This window comes from Perognathus longimembris, chromosome 12 (assembly GCF_023159225.1).
Source record: "Perognathus longimembris pacificus isolate PPM17 chromosome 12, ASM2315922v1, whole genome shotgun sequence".
Classification (NCBI taxonomy): Eukaryota; Metazoa; Chordata; class Mammalia; order Rodentia; family Heteromyidae; genus Perognathus; species Perognathus longimembris.
Window position 1 is genome coordinate 13,092,993 of NC_063172.1, and position 27,997 is coordinate 13,120,989.

A 27,997-nucleotide genomic window follows, 5' to 3' on the forward strand; every position below is an offset into this window, starting at 1 on the left:
ACCTCCAACCCTGACACCCTGAGAGATCAGGAGGATGCCCCCTAGCCTGGCCCTGGAGAAGATTGGCCTGCAAACCTGACCCTGGTGTAGGGGATGGAAGGGGCTGGTTGTCCCCCACCCCATCTGCCCTGCGGTGAGGTGATCTCCAGGAGGCAAGGACACCCCAACCCCCCCCCGGCGGGGTACCACCCCAAAAGCCACAGGAGGTCCGGGCACGACTCTGCAGACTTGCTCTCTTGGGCCGCTGCAGCTGCGCTCTGGGGGAGGGGGGTGCAGAGGGGCCCTAAGGGGGCGCGGGAGGGTGCGGGGTGGGGGTGGGGGAACCACAGGGGATGCAGAGGTGCCAGGGGACTGGGGGGGGGGGGGGGCGAGGGGAGACCTGGCTGGGCCAGGCAGTGCGGCTTCAAGTTTCCACGGGGCGCACGGTTGTGCAACCTGGGAGAGGAGCGAGCCGGGCGCCTTGGAAAACAAGCCGAGCCCATAAACAAAGCCACGTGGCCTCCCGGAGCGGGGCGGGCTGAGAGCTGAGGCTCTTCCGGCAACAAAGAGCCGGGCCAGCCGCCGCCGGGATAAATACGGGGCGGGCAGCAGCGGTGCTGCACTTTCTGGAGCCCGAGGAGCGCCCCGCGCCCGCCCGCCCGCCCGCCCATCCCCAGTCCCCGCGCTCCGCTCGATCGCCGGGGACACCGAGCGCCCAGCCCTCCGCACCAGTTCCCGGGCGCTGCCCCCCCCCCCCCGCCGCCAGCCCGGGCCCCGGAGCACCCGCCCAGGGCTGCGCGCAGGTCCCCAGGCCGACAGGCCGGTGCTGCCTGTCCATCAACCCGTCCACCCCGTGGGCTCCCAGCGCCATGCCCTTCCTCGGACAGGACTGGCGGTCCCCCGGGCAGAGCTGGGTGAAGACGGCCGATGGCTGGAAGCGCTTCCTGGATGAGAAGAGCGGCAGCTTCGTGAGCGAGCTCGGCAGGTGAGGGGACCCACATCGCTGACCTCCAGCCAGGCCGGTCCCACCTGGCTAGATTGGGGGGGGTCCCCCTCCCCGCCCCCCCCCCGCGCAGGGCAGGTGAATGAGGACTGCCGGGCCTGGGACAGGGTGGGGACACCCCGAGGAGGGGAGGGCGCCGCCGCGCAGACTTCTGCGGAGGTGGGCAGAGCACCCCGAGACGCAGAATTCGTTTTCTCTTATCCTTGGTCAGGGATCAGCGCCCTCCAGGTGGACACAAATCCGCCCCCTTCCACAGCCCAATCCCTCTGATCATGTGACACATGGTGGCTCTTATCCCCAGCCGTTCACACGCACGCACACCAGTCAGGAGCGAACAGGGGTCTTTGGACACACCCGAGTTGAGTCACCGCAGCCGGTGCTTTGTGTGGGCACAGGCGAGTGGGCTGTACGCCTTTCACCGCCTGGGGTGGGGGGGGGGGGGCTGCGCGGAGCGCCTGGGCACGGCTGCCACAGGCCAGGGGACGGGGCTGGATGTGGGTCCGAGCGCCTGCAGGCCCTTCCCACGCCCAGGCAGGTGACGGCAGAGCGGGCAGAGTGGTGCCTGGCACAGCTGTCTGGCTGGGCTGACTTGGGGGTGGGGTGGGGGTTGTGGTAGGGGGGCTGCCAGGGGGACAAAACCCACAAGCTCTCTCTGCTTTGGGGAGAGCCTTTGCACCTGTCTCCTCAGTGGCCGGTTTCCATCATTGCGTGGTGAGCATGCTCCCTTCTCCAAGTGGTGTCTGCCGGCTCCAAAAAGACCATGGGGACTCTAGGTCTCACCTGAGCTCTTGGCTGGTCACGAAAAAAAAGTGTCAACCAATAAATGATGTGGTCTGGAATCAGTCAGCCCTGGACTTGGACAGTTTGATTCCCTGAAACTGGCCATTTGGCTGAAACTAGGAAGGCAATAAAAATGGATCCAGAGTTGAGTTGGTACTGCCAAAATTACCCTTGGGGTGCCTTGTTCCCCCAGCCCTTCCTTTTATTAAAATCACTATCCCTCATGTCTCTCAATATACTTCTAGATTGAAACTGAGCCAAGTTCCCACTGACTGAGATTTACCAGTGATATCTGGATAAAGCCTTGTAATCAACTGTAAGAAAAATTGTAGTTGTTTGGGCAGCTTGACCTCCAGAGCCTCTCCTTTGTTTGTGATTTGTATTGCATCAAATTCCCTTTGTCTCTCAGTGAAGAGAAACAAATTATCTAATGGCAGGGTCTGTCAGAGACAAGAGCCTGGCACCCTTTATGATAGATCCCTTGAGGCCCCTCACAGAGGCATTTGGGATGCACAATAAAGAAATCTTACTAGCAGAAAATCAGATAATGTGTTTACAGAAAGAGATTTTTAAAGGCCAATTGTTGCCTGCCTGTCTTCCAGGGACTGCAGTTCTCCCTCAACTGAGGGGTAGGGGGCAGAGAAGCAGCTTCCTTCCTCCTCCTCATTCCTTATGATTTAAGGTTCTAGTTCTTTATTTCTGTCTAAAAGTTCATATTCTTTCTAGGAAGGTATAGCAGGGCCCCTCCCACTGTGACACAGTGAAGAACAGAACAGAAGCCTGCTGTCTGTGTTCAGCAGGAGGGGACTTGCAATGGAGGCCTCCGATTCTTATAAACACTCCTTCAATCCCTTTAGAACTGGTGACTCCTCGGCTCTCCCATTTGTAGGTCTGGAGATAGTTTACACTTACCCCAGAAGTTTAGACTCTGGCTAGAATCAGCCAGCTTGCTTCCCACCCCTTTGTCCCTTCCTGAACCACCCCCTCCCCATCCCTTTTCCTCCATTTCACACCTGTGAGCTGGAACTGCCACACTCATCAGTGAACTGTACAGTGACCACCTGCAGTCCTTTGATGAGTCAGGGGAGGAATCCTTGCGTAATCTCCCAGCAAAGCAGCTGGCTGTTTGTTTGCATGATATATTTCCCCCAGCAATTGTAAACAATCCCCTCCTTACTTAGCTGGAGGAGTCTGCCAACTTAAAAGCAGTTGGCTTCCCGAGGTCTGACTTTGTAATCTCAAATATCTCGCTCACTGTTTTCCATCTTGGGTTCTCAGTGATGTCAGGTTTGGGCAGAGTGCCTGGCTGCACAGGTGAGCTCCAATGACCACTCCTGTTCCCAGAAAACAAAAGGCAGGCCCTTAAAGGGGAGGGGGAGGGGACTGTAGCACAGAACTGCAGAGGCCTGGAATACTTCTCCAATTGTATCTACTGATCAGTGAGCCAGGCATAAAGGGTACATTGGGTGGTTATTGTTCAGTGCTAATCGCAGCTCATGGGCACAGCACATCTGTTCTAGACTCCGTGGATTATCCTCCCTGTGTTCCAACAGCAACCAAGTGCTTCCTGGGGTCATGGGAGGAGTGACGTTTACTTTTTTTTTTTTTTTTAAAGTGAAACTATGTAAGATAGAAGACAAACAGCCAGTGCTCCATTTGGTAAGGCAGATTGAAAATTCAAGGGAGAACAGAGCATGAATTGGAGTGATCCAAGAATACTTCAAGAAAGTGGTGGCTGAGGCGGCCTGCCCTGCCCTCACCAACCATCCCCCCCCCAGCTAGCCACCACCCAGGGAGGAGGGAGTCACCCAAGCCACCTTCCCCTAATGCTGTTGAAAACCCTCTCCAAGGTTGCTTTACTGTGTTGCTAAGGCTAGACCCGGAAGCAGGAAGTTTGTCTTGGTGTCCTGGACAAAATTAGTAATTAAGACTTTATGAGTGCTAGACTATGTGTAAAACACTATGCTAAGAGTTTTGTATACTAGGCTGTTTGCTTCACTGGAACAATCCAGGTACTGGTCTTTTGTGAGTTTGGCAATCTGAATATGACTAGAACAGCTTAATATTAAAATCCCACGGGCCTTAATCAAGACTATGTAAGTACTTTGGGGCAGGACATGGCTTCATTAAATGCTATCCTTTCTGTTACAGATGAAATAAGAGATAGGCCTCTGATTCTTCCATTCCCTCTTTAATCTGCTGCCAAATGGTCTTACTTATGGTCTTACTTTGAAATCTTTCTACCTTTCTTAAAGTTGCCTTACAGTGTCTTAATATGTGTTTGATGGTGGGGGGAGGGAGTGGTATTGCTATCTTTTTGTCTTTATTTTAGGCCTATGTCTATAAAAATCAAGATTAGTAAGAACTGACTGCATAATAGCAACTTGCTGGCTATTATTGAATTTAGCAAAAAAAGCAGCCTTCTTGAGATGGTTATGCTTATTTTTTAAAAAATTAAATGTTGTAATTCCCAAATGGTGGTGGTTTGTCTTGTTAAAAAAAAAAATTCAGTTGTAGTTTTCCATTGGTTTTACATTTCCTTGAAGTGGACATAATTGAATTCTCAAAATAGCCTCTGAATATATTATAGCTTAAAAGAAAACATAAGTGGGCAACACAAATAAACCTCACAGTCCTTCCTTCCAGTCCCTATCTTTGGAATTCAAAACCTAACACCAAATGAGAAATAATACAGTTTCCTTTCAGTTCAAACTTTTCTACATTCCCCAGGGAGAGAGAGCATCACCAATTATGTAAAATTTGTCTTAAACTGGCTTTTGAAATGAGTCACTCAGCCTTACGGCAGGTTATTATGGCTTCAGTGTTAAAAGCAGACATTCAAATTCACTTGAAGAATGCTTTCAATTAGAAGAGAATATGATGAAATATAAATATTTAAAATTTCTAAAGAATGGGCACCAACTGTGGCCCGGGATCTGAGAAGTTTCTGAGGATCCTTCAGTGTGCAATTGAGAATAAATACCTTTGTGTGACGGCTCCTCTATGTGGAATTTATATTGTAAGCTTTGCTATTTGTATGGGAGGGAGTGTTTTCTATAAAAACAAGCCTTTCTGTGGTATTTTTACACACATGTCTTTGCTTTACTTTGTAAAGCTTTGGTCCATCATAGACCACTCAAGTGATCGTCCATCTTTTTTCCTGAGCATTGATTGAAATGTTGGGGTTCTGTTCTTAGTTCTGCCCCATTCTGCATGCTGACATCGGGTCAGATGATCCACTGACCAGTGACTCTGTAACCCCTACAGCCATGCAAAGAGACAAACACATACTCATAAGTTACACAAAGCCTGCCCCAAACATTCACCCTTGGCTTGCTTAAGAGCAAGCCCTCTGAGAGGACATTTCTGCAATACCCTATCTGTAATCTAAAAATATCTTATTTCCCTGAATGAAAAGGAGAAGGCTAAAGATCTTAGGAAACTCGATAAATGGTATTCAGGATAGCTTTAAGAAGGAAGATTAACAAATGATTGATGATCCATCAAGCTCCCCCCACCCCATGAGTCCAAAAAAGTAGCACTGAGTATGTTATGGGCAGAGTTCTTACTTCAGTATAATACTTAGTAGACTAATTGAAGAGGTTCGAAACAAAAGGATGCTTACTAGAAATGGTTGCAAACCCTTTGGGCTTCTACCATTTCCAAAAGGCATGGTAAAGAATACAGATGTGCCTTCTACTGTCCCACAAATGTAAAGAAAAGGTATCAGTCAAATCACACTTCACACAAATCAGCATGCTCCAGTTTATGTTCTACTGATTTGATTGTTACATTGCAGGCCACTCCACGTGACCTCAAGCAGGTCAAGGAAAGTGGGGACTCTCCATGTGAACTTTTTCCTGCAGCCCTTTTGTGAAACTTCTCAGCTTACTTTGAAATGCCATGTCTAGTAGACTAGAACTCATCAAGTCTCCCTCCCTACGATTGCTGCACCTGCTGGAGGAAATATATGCCTGGCCCACAGTGAACCTGCCCATCCTTCAATGACCAGTAGCTTGAATAGGTTCACTCAATGTCTTTGATCCCTTCTAAATCTATAAGTTATTATTTTACATTGTTTCCATCAAGATCCAAGGTCTTTACCTTATGGAACCTAAACAGCTAGTGGTATAAATTAAGCATTTGTGAAATTTGGAGTTTGTCCGGGTTTTGTAAATGTGATTGGTTTTTGGTTTCATTTGGGTGTTTTGTTTTGTCTTTTGAAACAATTATTCTACTAATTCAGTCTACCCTGAAACATGCTAAGTAGCCCAGGCTAGCCCTAAACTTCAGGCCATCTTGTCTCAGCTTCCCAAGTGCTGGGATTATACATGGATACCACCGTGCCCGGCTATGATCATGTTTTAAAGACATGATTTTTTTTGCTTTTTTAAAATAATTATAAAGGTGATATACAGAGTCATATCTCCCATACAAATACAAATTATAAGTCAGACAGTGGTTACCTTTCTTTTTGGACAATGCCACCCCTTCCCTCACTCCCAATTTTTCTCTTCTATTCCCACTCACACGTTGTATAGTTCATTTTCAACGGTATAGTAGAATAGAGCAGTATAGAATAGCAGTGACTACCACCACTGCATTCATTACCTTTTGTCCCTCCATTTCTATGCTCACTCCTTACCCTCCCATAGACAGATAAATTAGCAAACAAGACAAAAAAGAAAACAACAACAAAGAAAATAACCTCTTTTCATTTCCTGGAGTTCATTTTAATAAATATTATCTTATATGATCAGAAGCACATAGGCATTGAACCTTTGTGACCCTCTCTTAAGAATATCCTCCTTTGGTCTCACTGTGTGTGAATGTCTAGAGTCCTGATGGTGGGTTTTTGGGGGGTTGTGGGGGGTTTTTTGGTTTGTTTGCTACACTTTAAATGGGTGAATTACTTCAATAGAGCTGTTAGAGGAGGAGAAAGTTGAGAAAGGGGAGCTTTGATTGGATGCTTCTGCAGAATGAAGCAAGAATCAGCCCCTCCCACTCAACACCTGTTAGAAGTGACCCATTAGTTCCCTGCCTTGCTGTTAGACAAAGAATAATGCTAGGTATCAAACTACAATGGCAGACCCTGTTAAGGAATTCAAAGAGGTAGGAGCCCCCACCCCTAGTATTTCATCCTAAACCAGATCAGTCTGTGGCAATCTGGACTTCTTTTTGAAAGATTGTTTTGCTGTTTTCTATGGTTTGGGAAGTGTATTTGTTTGTGTGTTTTATAACCCAATAAGCTATTTATAGAAACAGCTCATATTAAATAGTAGAGTTCCAACTCACCCTCTGTTGTCTTGTGTTACTCACAGTTACCGCAACAAGGAGGTATATAACAAGGAAAACCTTTTCAACAGCCTCAACTACGATGTTGCTGCCAAGAAGAGAAAGAAGGACATACAGAATAGCAAAACCAAAACTCAATGTAAGCCATTACCCTTGAACTTGAGAAGCTATTTGAAGATCATTGTGATTGGTTCCTCTTCAAAAAAAAAAAATCATACCTGCTGCTTTAATGTTTACTGTGTCACTTGTAGAAATACTAGGATTTTTTTTTTCTGTGCAAGCACTGGGGCTCAAATTTGGGGGGTGGGGAGGCAGGCTATTCTTTAGCTTTTTTCACTCAAGGCTGATATTCTACTCCTTGAGCCACAGCTCTTCTTCCAGCTTTTTACTGGTTAATTGTAGATAAGAGTCTCACATCCCTTCCTGCCTGGGCTGTATTTGAACCTCAGTTCCTCAGATTTCAGCTTCCTGAGTAGTTAGGATTACCAGTGTGAGCCCCTGGTGCCCAGCTGAGACTGAGATGTTTACACCCAGAAAGCTGGCTGTGAATTTCACAAGCAAGACTGATGAGTTATTGATAGTCTTGTTCCTAAGTCATTTGCTAATAGTTGGTGTGCTTTTTAACTAGTTGTTCCTTGGATTGGATATAAGTAATATAGTTATTATAGTTATATTATATAAGTAATATAGTTATTATAGTGATGTAGTCAGCTGAATTAATCCCATGTGTGTTTTTATTTAGAACTGTGTTTAGAGACTGGGAACCGCTTTGTTCCTCTTCTAGAGATATTATTGACATGTCTAGCTGCTTGTCATAAGTATTAGAAAAGGACCTAAAATTGCATTTGTAAGAATGTAATATAGATTAGTTTAATCTAATTATACTGCATGGTGTTCTCATGTTATTAGTTTTATCTCTACTTTTTATGGCCTTGGATAAATTTTAGGTATGACATTTAAAACAAATGTACCTTGTTCAATATTAGATTTTTTCATTTGAATTTTTATATACTAAATCTGACTATCAAAGATTAAGAATACTTCAAACAAAGCAAGTTATAGCTCCAGTATTTATGCACTACAGAAATTAAGCATTTGGAACTGAGATCATGGTTTAAGTGGTAAAGTGTTTGAACAAGAAGTATGAAGCCCTGGGAAGGGGTTCAATTGCCACTAGCCAAGAAAAGAAAAGGAAGGAAGGAAGGAAGGAAGGGAGAAAGGAAGAGATGGAGGGAGGGAAAGGAAGGGAGAAATTAAATATTTCCATCCTCCTAGATTGTCAGTAGAATCTTTTTATTTTGGTCAAAACTCTTTAGCTGGAAGTGGTTGTGCATGACTATAATCCTTTAACTCAAGAGGCTGAGGCTGGAGGATTTCTAGTGGAGGCCAATTTGGTCTCCATTTTAAATTTAAAGATCCCATTTTCAATTTAAAAAATAATTAATAAAGGCTTTTCTTAACTTTGCAAAAATGAAAGAGTCATGTTTAAAATCTAGGCAAGTTATAATTTATTAAGGTGTATATCATTTTTTGGTTTTGGTCTCTATAGATTTCCACCAAGAAAAATGGATCTACGTTCATAAAGGAAGTACCAAAGAGGTGAGTGCCCATCGATTTATAAAACCATTCTGCTTAGACTTAGTCCTCCCTAAAGACACGGGGTGGGGGAGGGGTGTAATGGGAGGAACTAAGCAATAATATTACTGAGCAATAATATTGCTACTGCTGTCTTGAGTCGGTGGAGGGGGCGGGGCAGGAGGGCTTAGCAGCTAGCAACCCATGCTTAGTCAATCATCAGAGTTTAGGGACTACAAAGAAGGAGAGAGAGGTAAAAGCCACTTGAACTTCTTAGTCATCTAGTGATAGAGTATTCATAAAAGTGCTTTATTAAGCCAGGCCCTAGTGGTAATCCTAGCTACTCACAGGGCTGAGATCTGAGGATCACTGACAGCCCAGGCAAGAAAGTCTTAACTCCAGCTAACCAGCAAAAAGCCAGACATGGAGTCATGCCTCAAGTGGTAAAGGGATAGCTTTGAGCAAAAGATCAGAGACAGAACCCTAAGTTCTGAGTTCAAGCCCTAGGACTGGCCCAAAAGGTAAAAATGCTTTCTCAAGATTAATATGGCAATTATAACTATTTTTACTAAGCCCTGGATTTTTACTTAGATACTGTGTCCCTCTTGTGCTAAGATCTCTTCAGACTTAAACTTGGTTAAGGACTGGGGATATGGCCTAGTGGCAAGAGAGCTTGCCTCGTATACATGAGGCCCTGGGTTCAATTCCCCAGCCCCACATATACAGAAAACGGCCAGAAGTGGCACTGTGGCTCAAGTGGCAGAGTGCTAGCCTTGAGCAAAAGGAATTCCGCCAGGGACAGTGCTCAGGCCCTGAGTTCAAGGCCCAGGACTGGCCAAAAAACAAAAACAAGAAAAAACTTAACTTGGTTAAAATTTAACCCTGGGAAGGCCAATCACCAAATCTAGAAATTTTTAGTGTCTTCTTCCTGTGATGTAGAGGGGACTTATATCTCCAATTAACCACCAGAAAACTGGAAGTGGAGCTGTGGCTCAAAGTGGTAGAGTGCTAGCCTTGAGTGCAAAAGCTCAGGGACAATGCCAGGCCCTGAGTTCAAGCCTCACAACTGACAAAAAAAAGTGCTATCAGTATTCAATATATCCAATGAAACTAGGAAAATTGAATGGAGGGCTTGTGTTGGGAGGGATGAGAGATAATGACGAACAGGGAGACATGAGCAAGATGCATTGTACTTGCAAACTGATTTGTACAACTACTTAAAGATAAGAGAAATGCAATTGTTTAATCACCATCAATGAAAAGCCAGTATATCTAACCCTCCTCCCAGCGGTGTATTAGCGTTACCAATCCTCACAATCTCATACACCTTCTATCTCGCTTCTAGAAATGTCTTCCCACAAGAGCCCAGATAGTACCAGACAGGAAAAAAAGCTGTGTTCCACATGCAAGTCCCATACTTTTCTGCCCTTCTCCATGGTCTCTGGGATCTCAGTCAATACCCAGACCCCCTAAGCAAAGCATCAATCTTGTCCAGTGGTTCAGTTGGATTGTTCTAGAGCACAACCCCCACTGGGAGGAATAACTTGCGTGCTTCTGTCTCCCATCTAGCGCCATGGATATTGTACTTTGGGGGAAGCTTTCAACAGACTGGACTTCTCCACCGCCATTCTGGATTCCAGAAGGTTCAACTATGTAGTACGGGTAAGTCCCAAGAGCCTACAGCTTATTCCAACTTTCAGGTCGGATTGCCGGTTCAGACTGTCCATTCCTCTGTCTCTCTCTTTCAAAAAAAAAAAACCAAAAACCACAACTTCTTAGGACCCTGAGAGTTTTGAGGCAAACAGACTTCCCAAGCCGACAGAGACCACCATGACTTCTCAGTGAGTTCACCAACTAATGAACCAGTCCCCTTAGGTAAAACCAGCAAGACAGCGTTCAGCAGGGGGCAAGCCCTGCTATCCTTTAGCTTATATTTAATATCCTTCTGCACCTCTGATCATGCTTACTGTCTTCCTGGACCACCCACAGTTTAAGCCACAAAGTTGAACTTCAAAGCACCTCACTGTGGCCTTCCCAACACCTTTCCCGTCTTGTACCCACTGACCACAGAACTCAGTCCTGTGTCAACTAAAGCCTAAACTGCCTCATGGGGGTCGATTGCTTTCCATTATAAATCTTATTTTGGGGGGAAAAAAAGGAATGAGCACTAATGTATATTATTAATGATGAAGGAAGTAAAGAAAGCAAGTTTAACTATGACTTTCAAGGCATTCATTCTCTCTGGCTGAGCGACTTTCAGCTCCAGCTGGCCCCAGGTTCCCGCATGCATTTCTGTTGGTTGTTCATCCTGGGGAGGAACAGCTGCTCAGGTCTTAGTCTCTGAAATAGAAGGGACTTATCCTCCTGTGGGTGTTGCATGATTGGGTTTTGATTTTCTTTTTCTGGCTTGTTGGGCTTCTCCATGCCCTGTCATGGGGTCAGATGATCACATAAGCTCTGCCAGAGTTAGAACATTTTCCCCCCTCCCCCTTGAGGCCTGGCTCATTCACCTATTATCTGGGCAGATGCATACTAGCTGGGCAGATGCAAACTGGCTGTGCAGACTGACCTGCTTAAAAAGAAAAACAAGCCTGTAAGAAACAGGTGAAAAACCCAGAGCTGAGCCCATGACAAATGAGCAGATCTGTCCATCCTCCCACTAAACCTTCCTCCATCCCAGACATGAAGAGAAGAGCGCTTCTTGGGTGAAATGTTTGTGTCACTTGGCATGACTCTGCCAGTTTAAAGAGGTCACCTAGTCCTAGTGCCTGCAAACTAGTCCAACTGGTTGGAACCAGTCCCAGGTAGATCTGGAAACTTCTGTTGCTAAGAATACGAATAGTTTCCATCTTCAGTGTTAAAGGAAGACACTTAGATCTGATTTCTTGTTACAGACTGATCACCAAAACAGTCCATTTTTAGATGGTTTTCCTTCCTATCTACTTTTCCTTTCAAAACAAATAACATTGAGCAAAGGAAAAACATCTGTTTCACTCAACAATGTGCCTCTTCACCTTCTAGCCTTTCCATAATCCCGTGAGATGCACGTACTTTTATTATCTCCATTTAAACAAATGGCAGTACTACATAAGGAACAAAATCTAGATTGGAAACCTGGGCAGTCATAGGATCCATACTTAATGGCTTCAATAATTTCTACGTGAGAGAGGATTTAAAGTGAAATGTCCTGAAGACATTAAATTCCAGCTGTTTTTACCCCTCACAGACTTGGTTTGGCCCCAACCTCACAGGGTACATATAGAAACATGGGAATATATTATTCATGAATACTCTGCAAATTAGAATCCATAATGCAAAGTCAGGAACTAATAGTTACTGTTACCTATTTACCAAATTTGCTGTCGATTCCCCACAAAATGCCTTTTCAATTTAATTGATAAGAGCATTTTTCTGCTTTAAAAAAACATTAAAAAGATTTGGCTGGGTGCCCACTGACTCATGCCTGTAACTCTAGTTACTTTGGGAGGCCAAGAAAGGAAAGATCACTGCTTAAGGCCAGTCTTGGTAGAAAGTTCTCAAGACCCCTTCTCAGGGTCCAATGGCATACTTCTGTCCTAATTAAAAGGCTGGGATTGGGCATATCATGGTTCTAAGCCATCCCTGGGCAGGAAAATCCAAGCGATTCCATTTCAGCAAAGGGAAGCAGAGAACAGTGACATGTGCCTATCATCCCAGCAACGATGAGAAATCTAAAATAAAATGGGCAGATCCTGGTGTGAGCCTAGGTAGGAAATGAGACTCTATCTCAACAATAATCAGTAAAAAAAAAAACAGTTCTGGAGGCATGGCTCAGTGGCAGAGTGCCTGCTAGAAAGCATGAGACCTTGAATACCACCAAATAGATAGATAGATAGATAGATAGATAGATAGATAGATAGATAGATAGATATTAAAATGGGGTCTCTGGTATTTGACTGTGAAAACACAGAGAATTTATATCTGATTGAATCTAATTGTAAAATACATCTTAAGCACTTTCCTTTATATAATCTTAAAAGTTATAGAAACTACTGAAGGCTTTCAAAGTTGATAGGTTCACAAATAATGGAAAAATCTTTCTGTTTTGGAAAGAACAATCATTTTCCCCTTTGCTGTCAGAAGCCTCTGTAATTTGAGAAATAATATGTTATTTTTATAGGGAACTTAAAATATTTTAATGATAGGCACTGTGTATTGAGGTTTTTTTCTTCCTAGGAACTCAACATACGTCTCATAGGTTCTTTTTATCCTTAAACCAACTCTACCAAGTAGCTTACCAACACGTTGTCCTTATTTTTCACTTTGACTTAATGATGCTTTAATGATACAATATTACTTGGTTCCAGTAGGGAACTAAACCAATTTTGAGGACACGGGGGATGGGGAAGGAGGGAGAGGAAAGTTTAAAGCTTTTAAAGCCAAAGTACATATTTTTTTAACATTTTCCTACATTCCTGCTGGCAGTCATCTTCCAAACAAAAAGATATATTCAAAGGTGATAAAAGAGAGAGCCAGTAGTACTATGTGAAAATGTGAGATAGCACAAACATTTCAGAGAATCTTTGTTATCTGAAAAGTTTTGAGATATAACACAGAAAGATTTTTATATGATTTTCTTTTGGTTCATGGCAGTCTACCCCTTCTACACTTCTACAAGTTTCATGTCATTTTCATGGGCTTCACCCCACGCCCACTGCCCCAGTTCCCTCCCCCTAGCCACCCCTCAATGAAGTGAATACAAGTTCAGCTATGCATGGTAAAGATGATTTTAAATACATAGATGCAACAACCTATTGTGGAGGGTCACTTGCCAAAATCATTTCTCTTCTATCTCAAGACCCAGAGGCTTCCAGGGTTTGAGCCAACCACAGGGCTAGAAACTGGGTCCTGGGGACAGCAGCCAAGCGTTGACTACAGAGGCACAGCGTGGCCAGAGGAGAAAGTGGCTCTCTGCCTTGGCTGGGTGTTACAAACGGGCCCACTGGGATTTGATTTGCTGAAGGTGCTACCCAGGTATTGCCACTTAAAGAACAAATCTGCCAGGTGATCCCAATAAATTTTCAAGCCTGTAAACCAGCTCAAAAAGAGAAAGAAGGAAAGAAAGGAAGGAAGGAAGGAAGGAAGGAAGGAAGAAAGAAAGAAAGAAAGAAAGAAAGAAAGAAAGAAAGAAAGAAAGAAAGAAAGAAAGAAAGAAAGAAAGAAAGAAAGAAAGAAAGGAGGGAGGGAGAAAGAGAGAGAGAGGGAGGGCGGGAGGAAGGAAGGAAGGAAGGAAGGAAGGAAGGAAGGAAGGAAGGAAGGAAGGAAGGAAGGAAGGAAGGAAGGAAGAGGGCTGTGAATGTGGCTTAGAGGTAGAGTGTTTGCACAAAGCACTGGGCTTGATTCCTCAGCACCACATAAACAGAAAAAGCCGGAAATGTCACCGTGGCTCAAGACGTAGAGTACTAGCCTTGAGCAAAAAGAAGCCAGGGACAGTGCTCAGGCCGTGAGTTCAAGCCCTAGAACTGGCAAAACAAACAAAAAAGAGTTTGGAACCTTGTTAAGGGGTTCAAGGGAGGGGAGTCTCTGTCCCTCTAAGAGTTCACCACTCAGAGACAATCTCAAGCAAAAAGATGGGTTTATTGGGGAAGCAAAAGCAAACTGACCAGCCAGGGCCACTGGCCATCTGGCCAGGGACACAGTGCAGACTTGGGAGCTGCCACCGTGCCCCCCCCGAGCAGTCCTCAAATTGGGGTTTAGAAAGGTAAAAGCGTAGCACAGATGTAGGGGGTTGACGCAGGGGGTAGAGCAAGCAACAAACAAGTTAAGCCGTTTACAGAAGCAGAATTTTAGGGTCAGGTTGACCTGATAATCAAAATGGAGTCAGCTCTGCTCCCCCCCAACATTTCCTACCTACAACACCTGAATCTCATCTTTTCTAATAGGCATTTCTAAACAATATACACAGAGGCATTATAGTCTAGATATGACTTGTGGGGTGTGACTGCAATCCGTGTGGAATTCAGTGATGGAAGAGAGTGGCCCATCTCACACCGTGGGCCAAAGTTAACAGCTTATGAGTTGTGACACTTTCTCCAAATGAATCCTTTTGTCGCTCCATAGAACTAGTGAAACCATATGTAGAGCAAAGCATTTTTAATAAGAATGGGAGATTAAAGATAATGGGTGTGAAAAATATTATATAGGTTTCCAAATTTCTTCTAACATTTCTCAGGAAGGAAGTAGGATTTAAGCCATCTTTCCTGGTGAACAATGGGAACTATCAGTTTGGAGGCCAGTCAGGCAAAAACTTGCCTGCTCTCAGTGGGACTTCGAAGGTGCTTCGCGTGGCTCTGCATGTTTTAAATATTGGGCATCTTCCCAGTGAGGTTCAATGATGGAAAAGACTGACATTTATCCAAAAACAACTCTGTTCCCCCACTGAGTCACTTGAGAAAGCTGCGTTGTTGGAAAAAGGAATTAAGATCTTAAAAAGTGAACGGTACCAATTTTTTTTAATGGCTTAAAAAGCTCATAGACCTGGGTGTCAATGGCCCACGCCTGTAATCCTAGCTACTCAGGAGGCAGAGATCTGAAGATCTTGGTTAGAAGCCTAGCCATGGCAAGAAAGTCTGTGAGACTCTTATCCCCCAGTAACCACCAAAAAGCCAGGAAGTGAAGGTGTGGCCCAAGTGGTAGAGCAGTAGCCTTGAGCAACAAAGCTCAAGGGACAGCACCCAGGCTGAGTTCAAGCACCAGTACTGGCACTGAAAAGAAAACAAAACAAAACAAAAGCCAATGATTATATATCTGCTATTACTGAGTCAATGTAAAATGGAACTGGACCTTGAATTCAGACACAAATGACTCCAAAATCTGTGCTGTTTTCATTTGGTTCTTCTGCCAGCCAGTAAGGAAATAAGATGATAAAATAGGTAAGACTCACTGGTGCCAGTGGCTCACACCTACAATCGTAGCTACTCAGGAAGCTGAGATCTTAGGAGGGAGATTCAAAGCCAGCCTGGTCAGACAATTCAGTAGACTCTTATCTCCAACTATCCAACAAAAAGCCAGGAATGAATGTGTGGCTAAAGTAGTAGAGTGGTAGCCTTGCGTGGAAAAACCAAGCAACAGCTGAGGACCTGAGTTCAAGATGTCTGCCTTAAATCTACAGCAGAAATTATCAAGCTAGTGGTCTTCAGGCCAATATAGCCAAGCACTTATTTTCATATGGCCTACAAGCTAACTTGTACAAATTAAGTATATTTCTTTTTGGTTTTTTGTGCCAATTCTGGGGCTTAAACTCGGGGCCTGAATGCTGTCTCTTAAGCTTTTTCACTCAAGGCCAGAACTCTACCACATGAGCCACAGCTCCACTTCCAGGTTTTCAGTGTAATTAGAGATAAGAACCTTATGGGTTTTCCTTCCTGGGCTGGCTTTGAACCGTGATCCTCAGATCTCAGCCTCCTGAGTAGTGAGGATTAGACATAAGCCACTGGCTTATACTAAAATTAAGTATATTTCCTTTTTTTGGCCAGTCCTGGGGCTTGAACTCAGGGCCTGAGTACTGTCCCTGGCTTCTTTTTGCTCAAGGCTAGCACTCTAGCACTTGAGCCACAGCGCCACTTCTGGCCATTTTCTATATATGTGGTGCTGGGGAATCGAACCCAGGGCTTCATGTAAACAAGGTAAGCACTCTTGCCACTAGGCCATATTCCCAGCCCCTATATTTCTTAACACATGAAAATTATGTATAATTTCGATCTCAGTGTCCATAAAGTTTTATTGAAGTACATCTATGCATATTCATAAGATATTATCTATGGCTTTTTCTGTGCTAAATAGGAATTGGATTCTAAAATATGCTCTATCTGGCCTTTTACAGGATAAAATAATGCTGACCCTTGCAACCTTCTAATTGGTGGTGTTAAACATTAAAGGAAGTTATCTAAGCCAACACATATGACAAAGAGTTTGAAAAGTACCAGTATTGTAATAGAGTGGATGGCCTATGAAGTCTCAGAATGTAGGGTGATTGTGGGCAGGATGTCCAAGAAAAGCTTCCAAGGAAGGTTAGTTTTGAATGGAACTTTAAGTAAGGGTAGAACTCGGGGGAGAAGGAGAGAGGCAGGCAGAGCATCTGTCCATTCAGAGAACAGTCTAGATGTGCTTTAGTATTCAGGATCTGCTGATGGTGTTCCCATGTGCTACTTCTATATGATCCTGAACAAGTCTTGAAATGGAAGTGAGGATCTCAAAGCTGTGCTTACACTGAGAAAGATAAGCAGTTCACAGCACATTCACTGTGTGATGAGAAGCCCATAAGCCTTGGTGATGATTGTTTAAATATGGCTGGGCCAGGAGTTTGCACAGACTTGAAAGGAGTGTGTGTCTACTTTGTGTGACATCATCAGACCAGCCAGACAGTGCCAATCAAGGTACAGGAAGAAGGAAGAAAGAGAGTCCCTTGGGAAAACGATGTTTCAGAAAGTCATAATGTCTAAAGCTTCTGATTCTATCAATTATGAAATTACAATTCTATCAACTAATTCCATACCTGTAGAGCTACTTTTTTGTTGTAGCTAAAAAAAAAAAAGTACTCACAAGTGGTAGCTGTTATCAGTGGGTTTTAAAGATAAAGCAGCAGAGGTCAGGGAATTAAGGCCTCTGCACCAGATTGCCTAGGAAGGGATGCAGGGAGAAAACAGGACCAAAACCTGGTGCTCGGGGCTGGGAATATGGCTTAGTGGTAGAATGCTTGCCTAGTATGCATGAAGCCCTGGGATCGATTCCTCAGCACCACATATACAGAAAAAGCCAAATGTGGCGTTGTGGCTCAAGTGCAAAGTGCTCAAGTGCAAAAGGAAGCCAGGGACAGTGCTTGGGCCCTGAGTCCAAGCCCCAGGACTGGCAAAAAAAAAAAAATTAAAAAACATGGTACTCTGACTACTGGTCCTGTGTTATCCCTCCTTAATCACATTGCTTGCTGGACACATGAAGAATGCAGCCTGCCTTGTCTTTTTTCCTTTTTCAGGTCCTGGGGCTTGAATTCAGTCTTGGAGTGCTTTCCCTGAGGTCTTTTTTGCTCAAAGTTGGCACTCTATGACTTGAGCCACAGCTCCACTTCTGGCTTTCTCTCTCTCTCTCTCTCTCTCTCTCTCTCTCTCTCTCTCTCTCTCTCTCTCTCTGTGTGTGTGTGTGTGTGTGTGTGTGTGTGTGTGTGTGTGTGTGTGTGTGTGTCTAATGGAGACTAGAGTGTTAAGGACTTTCCCGCCTGGGTTGGCTTTAACTGTGATCCTCAGATCTCAGCCTCTATGATCCTGCTGGGATCATAGGTGACCTGGACCAATACATATCATGATTTGTTTGTTTACCAGTACTGGGGCTTGAACTCGGGCAGGGCCTCACATTCTTTCTTAGCTTTATTCCTTAATGTTGGGACACTATCACTGAAGCCACAGTTCTACTTCTGCCTTTGTGCTGGTTAATCAGAGATAAGAGTTTCAGAGCGTTTCCTGCCGGGGCTAGCTTCGAACCATGACCCTCCGATCTCAACCTCTGGAGTAGCTAGGCTTACGGGCTTGAACCACTCACTGCAGCCAGTGATGCACATTCTGTTTTCTAAACTATCACTCTAGGTCTATTATGAATATTTCCAGCAAGTTGCTGCATTCCTACCACCCCTGAAAAAAAAAAACATTCTCCAAAATAAGTTGACTGGTGGTTTGGCAAACGAAAAGCTGAATGTGGCCTGATGACTCAAATTCAAACCCCATGCCTTAAATTAAGGAGAAGCAGTTGCCAAGCCCGGAGGGCCGCGATGTCCACAAGCAGCCTGGCCCTTCCTGCAGGCTCCCTGGACACAGTGATTTTGGATTTGTTCAACACTGAACACACTTGATGACCTTCTTGTGATAGTCTTAAAGCTAGGGGTATAGGAATAGCAGGAAGGAGGCCCACTATGACAACAGCAACAGCCAGCTAGCAAAGAGCTTTGGATCCAATTGAAATGCTATTAGCATCCAACAACAGCGGTGCACGCCTAAAATCCTAGCTACTCAGGAGGCTGAGACTGGAAGATCACACAGTTCAAAGCCAGCCTGGGCAGGAAAGTCTGTGAGACTCTTATCTCCACTTAGCCACCAAAAAGCCTGAAGTGTAAGTGTGACTCAAGTGGTAGAGTGTTAGCCTTAGGCAAAAAAAAGCTAAGGGATAGTGCCCGGGTCCTGAGTTCAAGTTCCATGTGTTGGCATGCACACACATATAATTGGGCTAGATGAAAGATAAAGAGCAAGTTTCTCTTGGCTGATGATACAGTTAATCTGTATAAACTTGGCCCTTTTTATTGTAACTCCCTCAGTTCGATGTTTCACTTGCACATAATATTTACCCAATCTTGACATGCCTGTAGATGATTAATGCCGCTGAATTTTTTCCTCTTCCAACCTGTCAGTGCTTAAGCTCAAAGTCAGGGCAGAACTTTCCAGGTTTGTAACCCGTGTTATCCATTGAGTAAATAAGGGTCTTGGAAGTCCATTGTACTTCATGCTGCCAGGGGTACTGCCTAATGTAACCGGAAGCTTGTTATGAAAGACTTAGCCTGCCTGTGGGCACAAGCGTGGGTCTCAAGCACAGGAGACCAGGCTGGAGCTTCTGGAGGCTGAGACTCTCCTGCCTTTGATCATGCCGGCAGGTTTTCTAAGTAAGCTGTCCAGCCCCACCCCCATCCTAGGAGATGGAGGAATTTGGAGACTAATTATATTCTATAAGCAATATCCTATGGAGGATAGAATATGCTTGGACAACAGCCTCATAGTTCACTTCAGTGTGGTTTTGATCTTTTACACAAGTGGGCAGGATTGCTGCTCTTCTTGTTGTTACTTCCTAAAGCACAATTGCTAGCCTCCCTGCCCTTCTGGGAAGCATTGGCGAACAGTAGTATTATGAGTGATTTCCTCCCAGACCACTCCTATCGTGTGAAGGCTAACCTGACAGTCCAGATGGCCTACCATTGACCTTGGCTGTGTCACTTGGCCATCATGAAGCACTTCATTCAAAGCAGGGGGCCTTTGGATAAACTATTTTGCAGCTCCCTTCTAGACTGAACACTCTTTTTGTGTATGTGCTGATCTTTTCTTTTCTTTCTTTCTTTCTTTTTTTTGGCCAGTCCTGGGGCTTGAACTCAGGGCCTGAGCACTGTCCCTGGCTTCTTTTTGCTCAAGGCTAGCACTCTGCCACTTGAGCCACAGTGCCACTTCCGGCTTTTTCTATATATGTGGTGCTGAGGAATCAAACCCAAGGCTTCATGTATGCAAGGCAAGCACTCTACCACTAGGCCATATTCCCAGCCCGTGTTAGTCTTTTGAACTCAGGATCTCATACTTTTACTTGACTTTGTCATTCAAGATTGGCACTATACCACCTGAGTCATATCTCCACTTCCTACTTTTTGCAAAAATGGTTAATTGGATATCAGAGTCTCAAGTACCTTTCTGCCCCCAGATGGCTTCAAACCATGATCCTCAGATCTCAGTCTCCTGAGTAGCTAGGATTACAGGCGTGAGCTCCCAGCTCCCCAGCTAAGAACCTATCTTTAAGCTAAGTAAGAGGAAGCCTCTCTTCTGCCTGTTCACCTTTTACACATCCCTTCAAACTGGTTCTGCGATTTGCTGTACAACATTGCTTGCAACTAGCTTGTTCTCCCACTCATCCTCTCCAAAAGTAGCATGAGAAGAAGCTGAAGGGCAGGATGTGGTTTAGGGGATGTGGTAGCCACCATCCTCTCTCCAGTAGCACAGCCCCTTTCACTGCACAATGACTCTCTCTGCACCGCTCGCCAGCTCCAGCTCTGCATGCAGACCACACAGCAGTGACACTGTGGAATTCAGGAGGAGGCCCCCCCAGAGCCCTCCTCCCTCTTCCCTTTCACCTCCTGCCTCTTCCTCAACACAGCCACAAATGATTGGCACCTAGGCTCAAATTTGCCTAGCAGAAAACAGCCATTTTCAACCAAGACATTTTCCTCTGCTCTTTCTCTTGTGGCTAAGGACAAGGAGTCCAGTTGACTCCATCATCATGGTAAACAAATTGCTAGATATAAACCCTGGGCACATAGCTCACTTAACACAGAAATAAACAGAACAGATTCTGTGCTTTTACTATGAGTGTCACACAACACAACACTGCCTGCTGGTTCCTGACATCACCCGATGTAGTAAGTAAGCTTCATAGTTGACTCAAAGCGGTTGCTTCCTCCTAAACATGCTGTTACATTTTCTGGGTACTATTTCTCCCTTAATGTGAAAAGGCTGATTGCCAGTCACAGAATAGTGTTCAAATAAAAATGTCCAGACTCGGGCTGGAGATATAGCTTAGTGGCAAGAGTGCTTGCCTTGTATTCATGAAGCCCTGGGTTCGATTCCCCAACACTACATATACAGAAAACGGCCAAAAGTGGTGCTGTGGCTCAAGTGGCAGAGTGCTAGCCTTGAGCAAAAAGAAGCCAGGGACAGTGCTCAGGCCCTGAGTCCAAGCCCCAGGATTGGCCAAATAAATAAATGTCCAGGCTCAGGGCTGGGAGCATGGTTCAAGTGGTAGAGCACCTGCCTAGCAAGTATAAAGTCCTGAGTTCAAACCTCAATATTACCAAACAAAACTCCTTCCCCAGAATGTAACGATCTGGCTATTGTATTTTATTAGGGTATATCACTGTTGTATTCGGAGTAAATTTTGGCCCTACATGCAAAATCCATTGGCCTTGCCAAACTGAAGTCTTTATGCTACTGAAGTAGTTATTCCTGACCAGATCCTGACTCCACTATTTTCTACTGCTAGTTATCTTACGGGATGTAAGTAACCTCTCTGAACTTCAGTGTCAAGTGGGAAACATACCGCCCTGGGCTGAGGACAGCCCCTGACACAAAGGAAACACCCATTGCTTTTAGCGAAACAAGACCTCATGCCAAGTGTAACTATGTGTCACAAACATAAAGATTACAAAGGAATATGAAAATCCGAAAGCATTTAGGTAGCAACACATACAATTGAAATATGGGGCCTTAATTTACTTCACTATTATCTGCCTGGCAATAATTTTATCTGACAATGTCTCTGTATTATGATACAAGCCAATGATAATAGTCTATTGAATATATTCTTAGTACCAGGCACAATTGTGTCTTAGGAAGGCTTTAAATCTCAGCAACTGTGAAGTGAGTGCTATTATTGTGCATCATTTCTATATGGAAAAACTGAGACAGTTTGTCTCTGGAGCCCTCAATCTTATACTTGACGATGACATATACCAGAAGTTGGTCCAGGGTCCACATCTGGCCCTTCTCTTGTTTTTGTAAATAAAGTTTTATTGGAATATATCCATGCACACTCATTTACATATTGTTTACCGCTACTTTTACACTACAGCTGCAGAGCCGAGTATTGATGCAGAAACCAGAGGACTCACAAGCTTTAAAACATGTACTGTCTGGTCCTTCACAGAAGAAATTTGCCAACCCACACATCAATGTTAATCTTTCCTAAAAGACTATAATTTGCAAGAAGAGTTACTTAGAGTAGTAATGCCTTATGTTTAGTATATACAGTTGGATTTTTATATAGTTATCTCACTTGATTCATGTAACCATCCTAAGATATGGGTAGTCTTGTCATTGCCATCTTAGAAATGAAGAAACAGACCTCGGTGCTAGTGGCTCACTCCTATATTCCCAGCTGCTCAGAAGACTGAGATCTGAGGATCAAGGTTCAAAGCTAGCACAGGCAGAAAAATCTGAGGTGCTTACCTTCTATTAACCAGCAAAAAGCCAGAAGTAGAAGTGTGACCCAAAAGGAGAGCCCCAGCTTTGAGCAAAAAAAAAAAAAAAAAAAAAAAAAAAAAGCTGAGGAAGAGTATGACTCCCTGAGTTCAAGTCCAGTATGAGACACACACACACACACACACACACACACACACACACACACACACACACACACACACAGAGGCAGGAGGTGGGGGTAGGAAAAGAAAAGAAAAAAGTTGCTAGATGACTAGATGAGTCTGGAGATCATATGTCTTTATCGTCATAACCCTGTCACCTCCGGCAATGCTAAGATAGAGTACACACTCAAAAATACTTGCCACATGAATGACAGCTGTAAAGGTCACCAAGCCAGAGATCCTAGCTCTCCTATTCCAGGGTCCTATAGCTGCCTGGCAGTGAACAGGGGGACTTTCTCTTGAGATAGGGTGAGACAGAGGAGTTGACACATCATTCTGCTCTCAGTTGACAAATGTTTGTTACTGTATCCAGCCCCCGCCTTAGTCAAAGAAAATCTCAGCCAGTCCAAAGGGTTTTTTGTTTCCCCTTAAATGCACAGTCATGCCCTTCACTTTTCTTGTCCCTGTGGTTGGTGCATTTTCAGATGAGATTCAAACGGACATCCTCGGGAGCCAGTGGTCACATGGGCGGTGGGTTTTGGATGGATTTCAGGCCGAGCGCTGTCTCTCGACCCTTGCCCCGCCTCAGTGAGGAGTCGCAGTGCTCAGCCCACTGCCCTGCAAGAATGAGCTCTGGGCTTTTGTTTTCTTTCATCTTGCTTTGGGTTGGTCATGTGAGACTCTGGGTATTAATAAACCACCAGCTTGGCCTTCTGGATCTTGATGCTGGTCAGAGTGATAAATGAAATGTTTGGCTAATCCCTTTGTACCATTTATTTTTTCACTTGTTCTCTTGACTGTCACGTGCTGGCTGGTGACAGAACTAAACCAGACAGGCAGAGAGTATTCGGTGTGCACTGTCCAGGGATGTGGCCTCTCTTGGTGTTTTGATTTCTGGTATCTGTTAGCCTCCCTGTCAGCTCCTGACTTCTAGCCTTACAACATCAGAGTCTCCTAACAGTCCCATGTCCTTCCCCCAGTCAGTCCTTCTTACTCCCTGCATGTGTAAAAATCCGCACGTGTAAAAAGTACAGCAGCCAGGCCAGAAAGATAGGCATGTGGGGCTTTTTTTTTTCAATACTAAGTAAAATTATGCTCCAGAAATTGAGTCTATATATGGTTTGACAAGCACCCAAAGGGCTACAGGGACACAATGCTTAAATGTCTGGGAAGCTGTAGTATTCTGAACTGAGACATTGATGCAAAGGGGTAGGGCAGATTTGATTCTTTTTTCCTTCCAACTCCTGGCGTGGGGGTGGGAGTTGTTCTATTTTGTTTCTATTTTTGCAGCCCAATTTTGTGTGAGCTTCTTTTAAGCTCAAGGCTAGAGCTCTATCACTTGAGCTATAGTCCTACTTCTGGCTTTTTGATAGATTGCTGAAGATGAGAGTCTCATGGTCTTTCCTGCCCAATCTGGCTTCAAATCACAACCTGCAGATCTCAGCCCTTGTGCTGCTAAGATTATAGGCATGAGCTGCCAGCAACCAGCCCATTTTTTACATTCCATTTTACTATTTTGTTCAGCTTTCATTGCAAAACCTAACATGTATCATCATCCATGTTAATAAGCCTGAGACAAAGTCAGCTGAGGGCCTGAGCAGATAGAAGTTTCCAAGTAGCAGAGATGCTAAGAAATGAGGAGTCTTGATTCTCTAGGTCTAGTTTACTAAGCCGGAATCCAATGGAGGCCTGGTTTTCCTTTGTTCTGATGAACTTGTTTTCACTTACATCACCCTTTTGTACGATGACTCTTGAAAAGCATGATATGTGTCCTCTTCATTTTCCTGTGTTAGGCAGGACACTGCTGCGTCTACTCCTGGGTTATGGAATGGTCCAGAAGGCTTACTCTGTGCATTCTCATGTGCTCATCTGGGAAATGGGTTGAACAGGATGATTCCAAAGATACCTCACAATCTAATGTTTCACTTTTGAAAATAGATTCTTTGCTTTTTTTTTCCTTTTAAGATCACTCCACATCTGTATGGAATGTTCCTATAGAAGGAAAGAAAGAGTGAATGAAGGGGCTGGGAGTATGGCCTAGTGGCAAGAGTGCTTGCCTTGTATTCATGAAGCCCTGGGTTCGATTCCTCAGCACCACATATATAGAAAATGGCCAGAAGTGGCACTGTGGCTCAAGTGGCAGAGTGCTAGCCTTGAGCACAAAGAAGCCAGGGACAGTGCTCAGGCCCTGAGTCCAAGGCCCAGGACTGGCAAAAACAAAAAAAGACTGAATGAAGGCTGCACCAATGTCAGTTATTATAGTTCTTTTTCATTTGTCAATAGTGGGGATTGTAGGAAAGAATATAATCCTTCAGCAACCAACCAACCTTTATTTAACACCTCAGTTTTATTTGGTACTTTGTATGCATTCTCTTATATAAAGCTCACCACAGCCTTAAGGACTGTAAATATTATTAGTGGAGATGAAAAAAACCAAGATGTCAAGAGAATTAATGACTTGCTAATAATCACAGCTCATGCCTATAATCCTAGCTACTTAGAAAGCTAACATCTGAGGCAGAAAAGTCCATGAGATTCTTATCTCCAGTTAACCACCAGAAAACCAGAAGTGGACCAGTGGCTCAAGTGGTAGAGCACTATCCTTGAGCAAAAGCAGCTCAGGGACAGTGTGCAGGCCCTGAGTTCAAGCCTAGGATTGGGAAGGGTGGGGAGTGATGCTACAGGGATCCTAGATCTTCACCACAGTGACATCCTTGTCTCTGAAGAGATACATAGAATACACTGTGCCTTGCTGAACTTCTCTCTTTCACTAGGGTTGCCTTCTCTCTTTCTTGAAAAATGTAAATGCAAATGCAGCCAGAAACCTTCATGAAGTGGCATGTTTGTTGAACCACTGCATAAGCAGGAACTGTCTGAAAAAGAATTGCCCCTTCCTTGGAAAATGCACATGGTTGCCGAACATGAGCTTTTGGGTACTGCTGGGGAGAAGTTTGAGTAAGGGCAAAACCATTCCCACTGGGACGATTCCACAAAGCTCAGATTTTCACAGGTCATGGGAGGTTTCGTTCCTTTCAGAGTACTGTCAGCTCTGATTGCCCAAGTAGGAAAAGTAGAAGGAAACAGCCTTGGCTGAAGCCAAAACTCTTTATATTTAAAAGGGGTGGAAAAAAAGCAATGAGATAGTCAGCTTAACCTGGGTTTTGAATTACTCCCATTTGTCTCTTGCTTTGAGCATCTGCTTTTTATTGCCTAGTCTCCCTAGCTGCCATTTATCTCTCTCTCTCCTTCAGTCTGTATCTATGGGTCATGTGACTCAAAAGCAAAGATTAGAAGAGAAAAATATCTCTGTATTCTAAGCCTGGCGACTTCTATTTTTATCCACAGCTGTTGGAACTGATAGCAAAGTCACAGCTCACATCCCTGAGTGGCATTGCTCAAAAGAACTTCATGAACATTTTGGAAAAAGTGGTACTAAAAGGTGAGCTCTCTTGCACTCTCTGGCCCCTTTTTGTAGGTGTTGGCATAGGCAGGTGATTTTCTGATACAGTCAATAGTAATACAAGTCATTGGAAATGAACAACTCGAGTTGTATTTGAAGGATGCCAAATTCCAGTTCAGAAAGGGGTAGATCCAGAAGTAGTAGTTCATGTCTGTGACCACAGCACTTGAAAGGTAGAAATGGGAAGATTACAATTTGAGGGAAGCCCAGCCAACAATTATTGATACTTCCATCTCACCCAACAAGCCAGATATGGGGGTCCATATAGGTAATGTAGCTACTTGTTAGGCAGTAAAAGACTGGATTGGAATCCCAGGCTGGCCTTGAGGGGAAACCTTATCTGAAAAATAACTAAACCAACTGAGAAGAAGGGTTGTGAGTATGGCTCAAGTAGTGGAGCATCTGCCTAGCAAGGCTTAGGTTCAAACTCATATACAGATTGAGTTCTGCTAAAAACTAGGAGAGGGACAAAGAAAGAGACCACCAATCTCCCATCCTTTCTTTGGGATCATCCCTTTGCCATGCTTTAAATCTCAAAGGTTTCTCAGGAAGGACCCAGGTCCTTCCTTTGGTGATTTACTTAGCCAGATTCCTAGGAAATAGAGCTGCGATGCACACCAGATTCATAGCCTGGAGCTAGAGGGAGCCTTGGGGCTCTGCCTCCACTAGGTCATTGTATGCCTGGGGAAACCCAGGCCTGTGAGAAGTCCTTTGTCTATAATGACAAAGAGATTTGTCAGACAGGATTTAGAACCCAGATTCCAAACAGTGGAATCACTGACCATCCAAAAGATGTCACTACTGAGCAAGAAGTGACTTTCTGATCAGGTGAGCCATTAACACTGGTAGAACAATAGAAAGAAAAGGGGGCTTTATAAAAACCCAGAAAGAAGAGAACAAAGAGTGACCTAGATAAATGGAAACTCTACCAGTTGGCCTCTACCTCTGAAGCTTTGCCAAGTGTTTAAAAAAAAAAATGAGAAAGAAAACCATATTCCCAGAGGCAATGCCCAGGTGAGAAGAACAGGGGGAGAAGAAGAAACGCCCACTCATAAAATGTTCACAGTTTTCATATCCTAACTCGGATTATATTTGTTTTCCTCCCCACTCAAGTTCTTGAAGACCAACAAAACATTAGACTTATAAGGGAGCTGCTGCAGACCCTCTACACCTCCCTGTGCACATTGGTCCAAAGAGTGGGCAAGTCTGTGCTGGTGGGAAACGTCAACATGTGGGTGTATCGGATGGAGACCATTCTACACTGGCAGCAACAGCTGAACAACATCCAGATCACCAGGGTAAGCAGGGAGGCCCCGCCTCCCCCAGGGAGGCTGCGCAGCCGCACCAGGGCTGCTGAGGGACCAAGCTGGCCTCTTCTGATGACAGGCTTTATCCTGGTACTGAGGGGCCGGGGGAGGGTGGGAACAGTCACTTGGTAAAATGGAACGAAAAGACGTGAAGGACGACAGCCAATTGAAACATCATGATGGGGAATTGAGAAGTTGGCTTTGGGGGTGTTGCTGATTGTCCGGGTGGATTTCGGGGATCCCTCTGCTCTTTTTTTTCTTCAGGGTGAATTTTTTTTTTTTTTAATGAGCTGTTTGATGCTGTCTTGACTACAGCGAAGCCCATGAAGGCAGTGGCTTGGTGAATGGCTTGGTGAACTGGGACCAGCCTTTGAAAATTCTGGTTCCTGGTTGAGCGCCAATGGCTCACACCTGTAATCCTAGCTTCTCAGGAGGCCGAGATCCGAGGATCTCAGTTCAAAGCCAGTGCAGGCAGGAAAGTCTGTGAGACCCTTATCTCTAATAATTTTTCAAGCCGGAAGTGGAACTATGACTCAAGTGGTAGAGGGCTAACCTTGAGCAAAAGAAGTTCAGGGACAGCACCTAAGCCCTGAGTTCAAGCCCCAAGACTGACCAAAAAAAAAAAAAATTTTTTTTATTCTGATTCTTGGAAGAAGAGCTGTGGCTCAAGTAGTAGAGCCCTAGTCTTG

At 44.5% G+C, this 27,997-nt stretch overlaps 1 protein-coding gene across 3 annotated transcripts in view; it reads left to right on the forward strand.

Annotated features, from left to right (window-relative positions):
- Window positions 1-611: 611 nt before the first annotated feature.
- The window catches only part of Fbxo32 (F-box protein 32), a 41,668-nt gene continuing 14,282 nt past the window's right edge, over window positions 612-27,997 (forward strand). For 2 of the 3 annotated variants that reach the window (XR_007212751.1, XM_048358411.1), the window contains exons 1-6: window positions 612-964; window positions 7,084-7,196; window positions 8,607-8,656; window positions 10,202-10,294; window positions 25,887-25,980; window positions 27,115-27,299. Coding sequence is in view for 2 of the 3 variants with exons in the window: in XM_048358411.1 (XP_048214368.1) it covers window positions 849-964; window positions 7,084-7,196; window positions 8,607-8,656; window positions 10,202-10,294; window positions 25,887-25,980; window positions 27,115-27,299 (651 nt within the window). In the remaining variant the exon portion in view is untranslated. Of the gene's footprint in view, window positions 965-3,587; window positions 3,859-7,083; window positions 7,197-8,606; window positions 8,657-10,201; window positions 10,295-25,886; window positions 25,981-27,114; window positions 27,300-27,997 lie in introns of those variants that run through there. The other variant, XM_048358412.1, reaches the window with a different exon arrangement.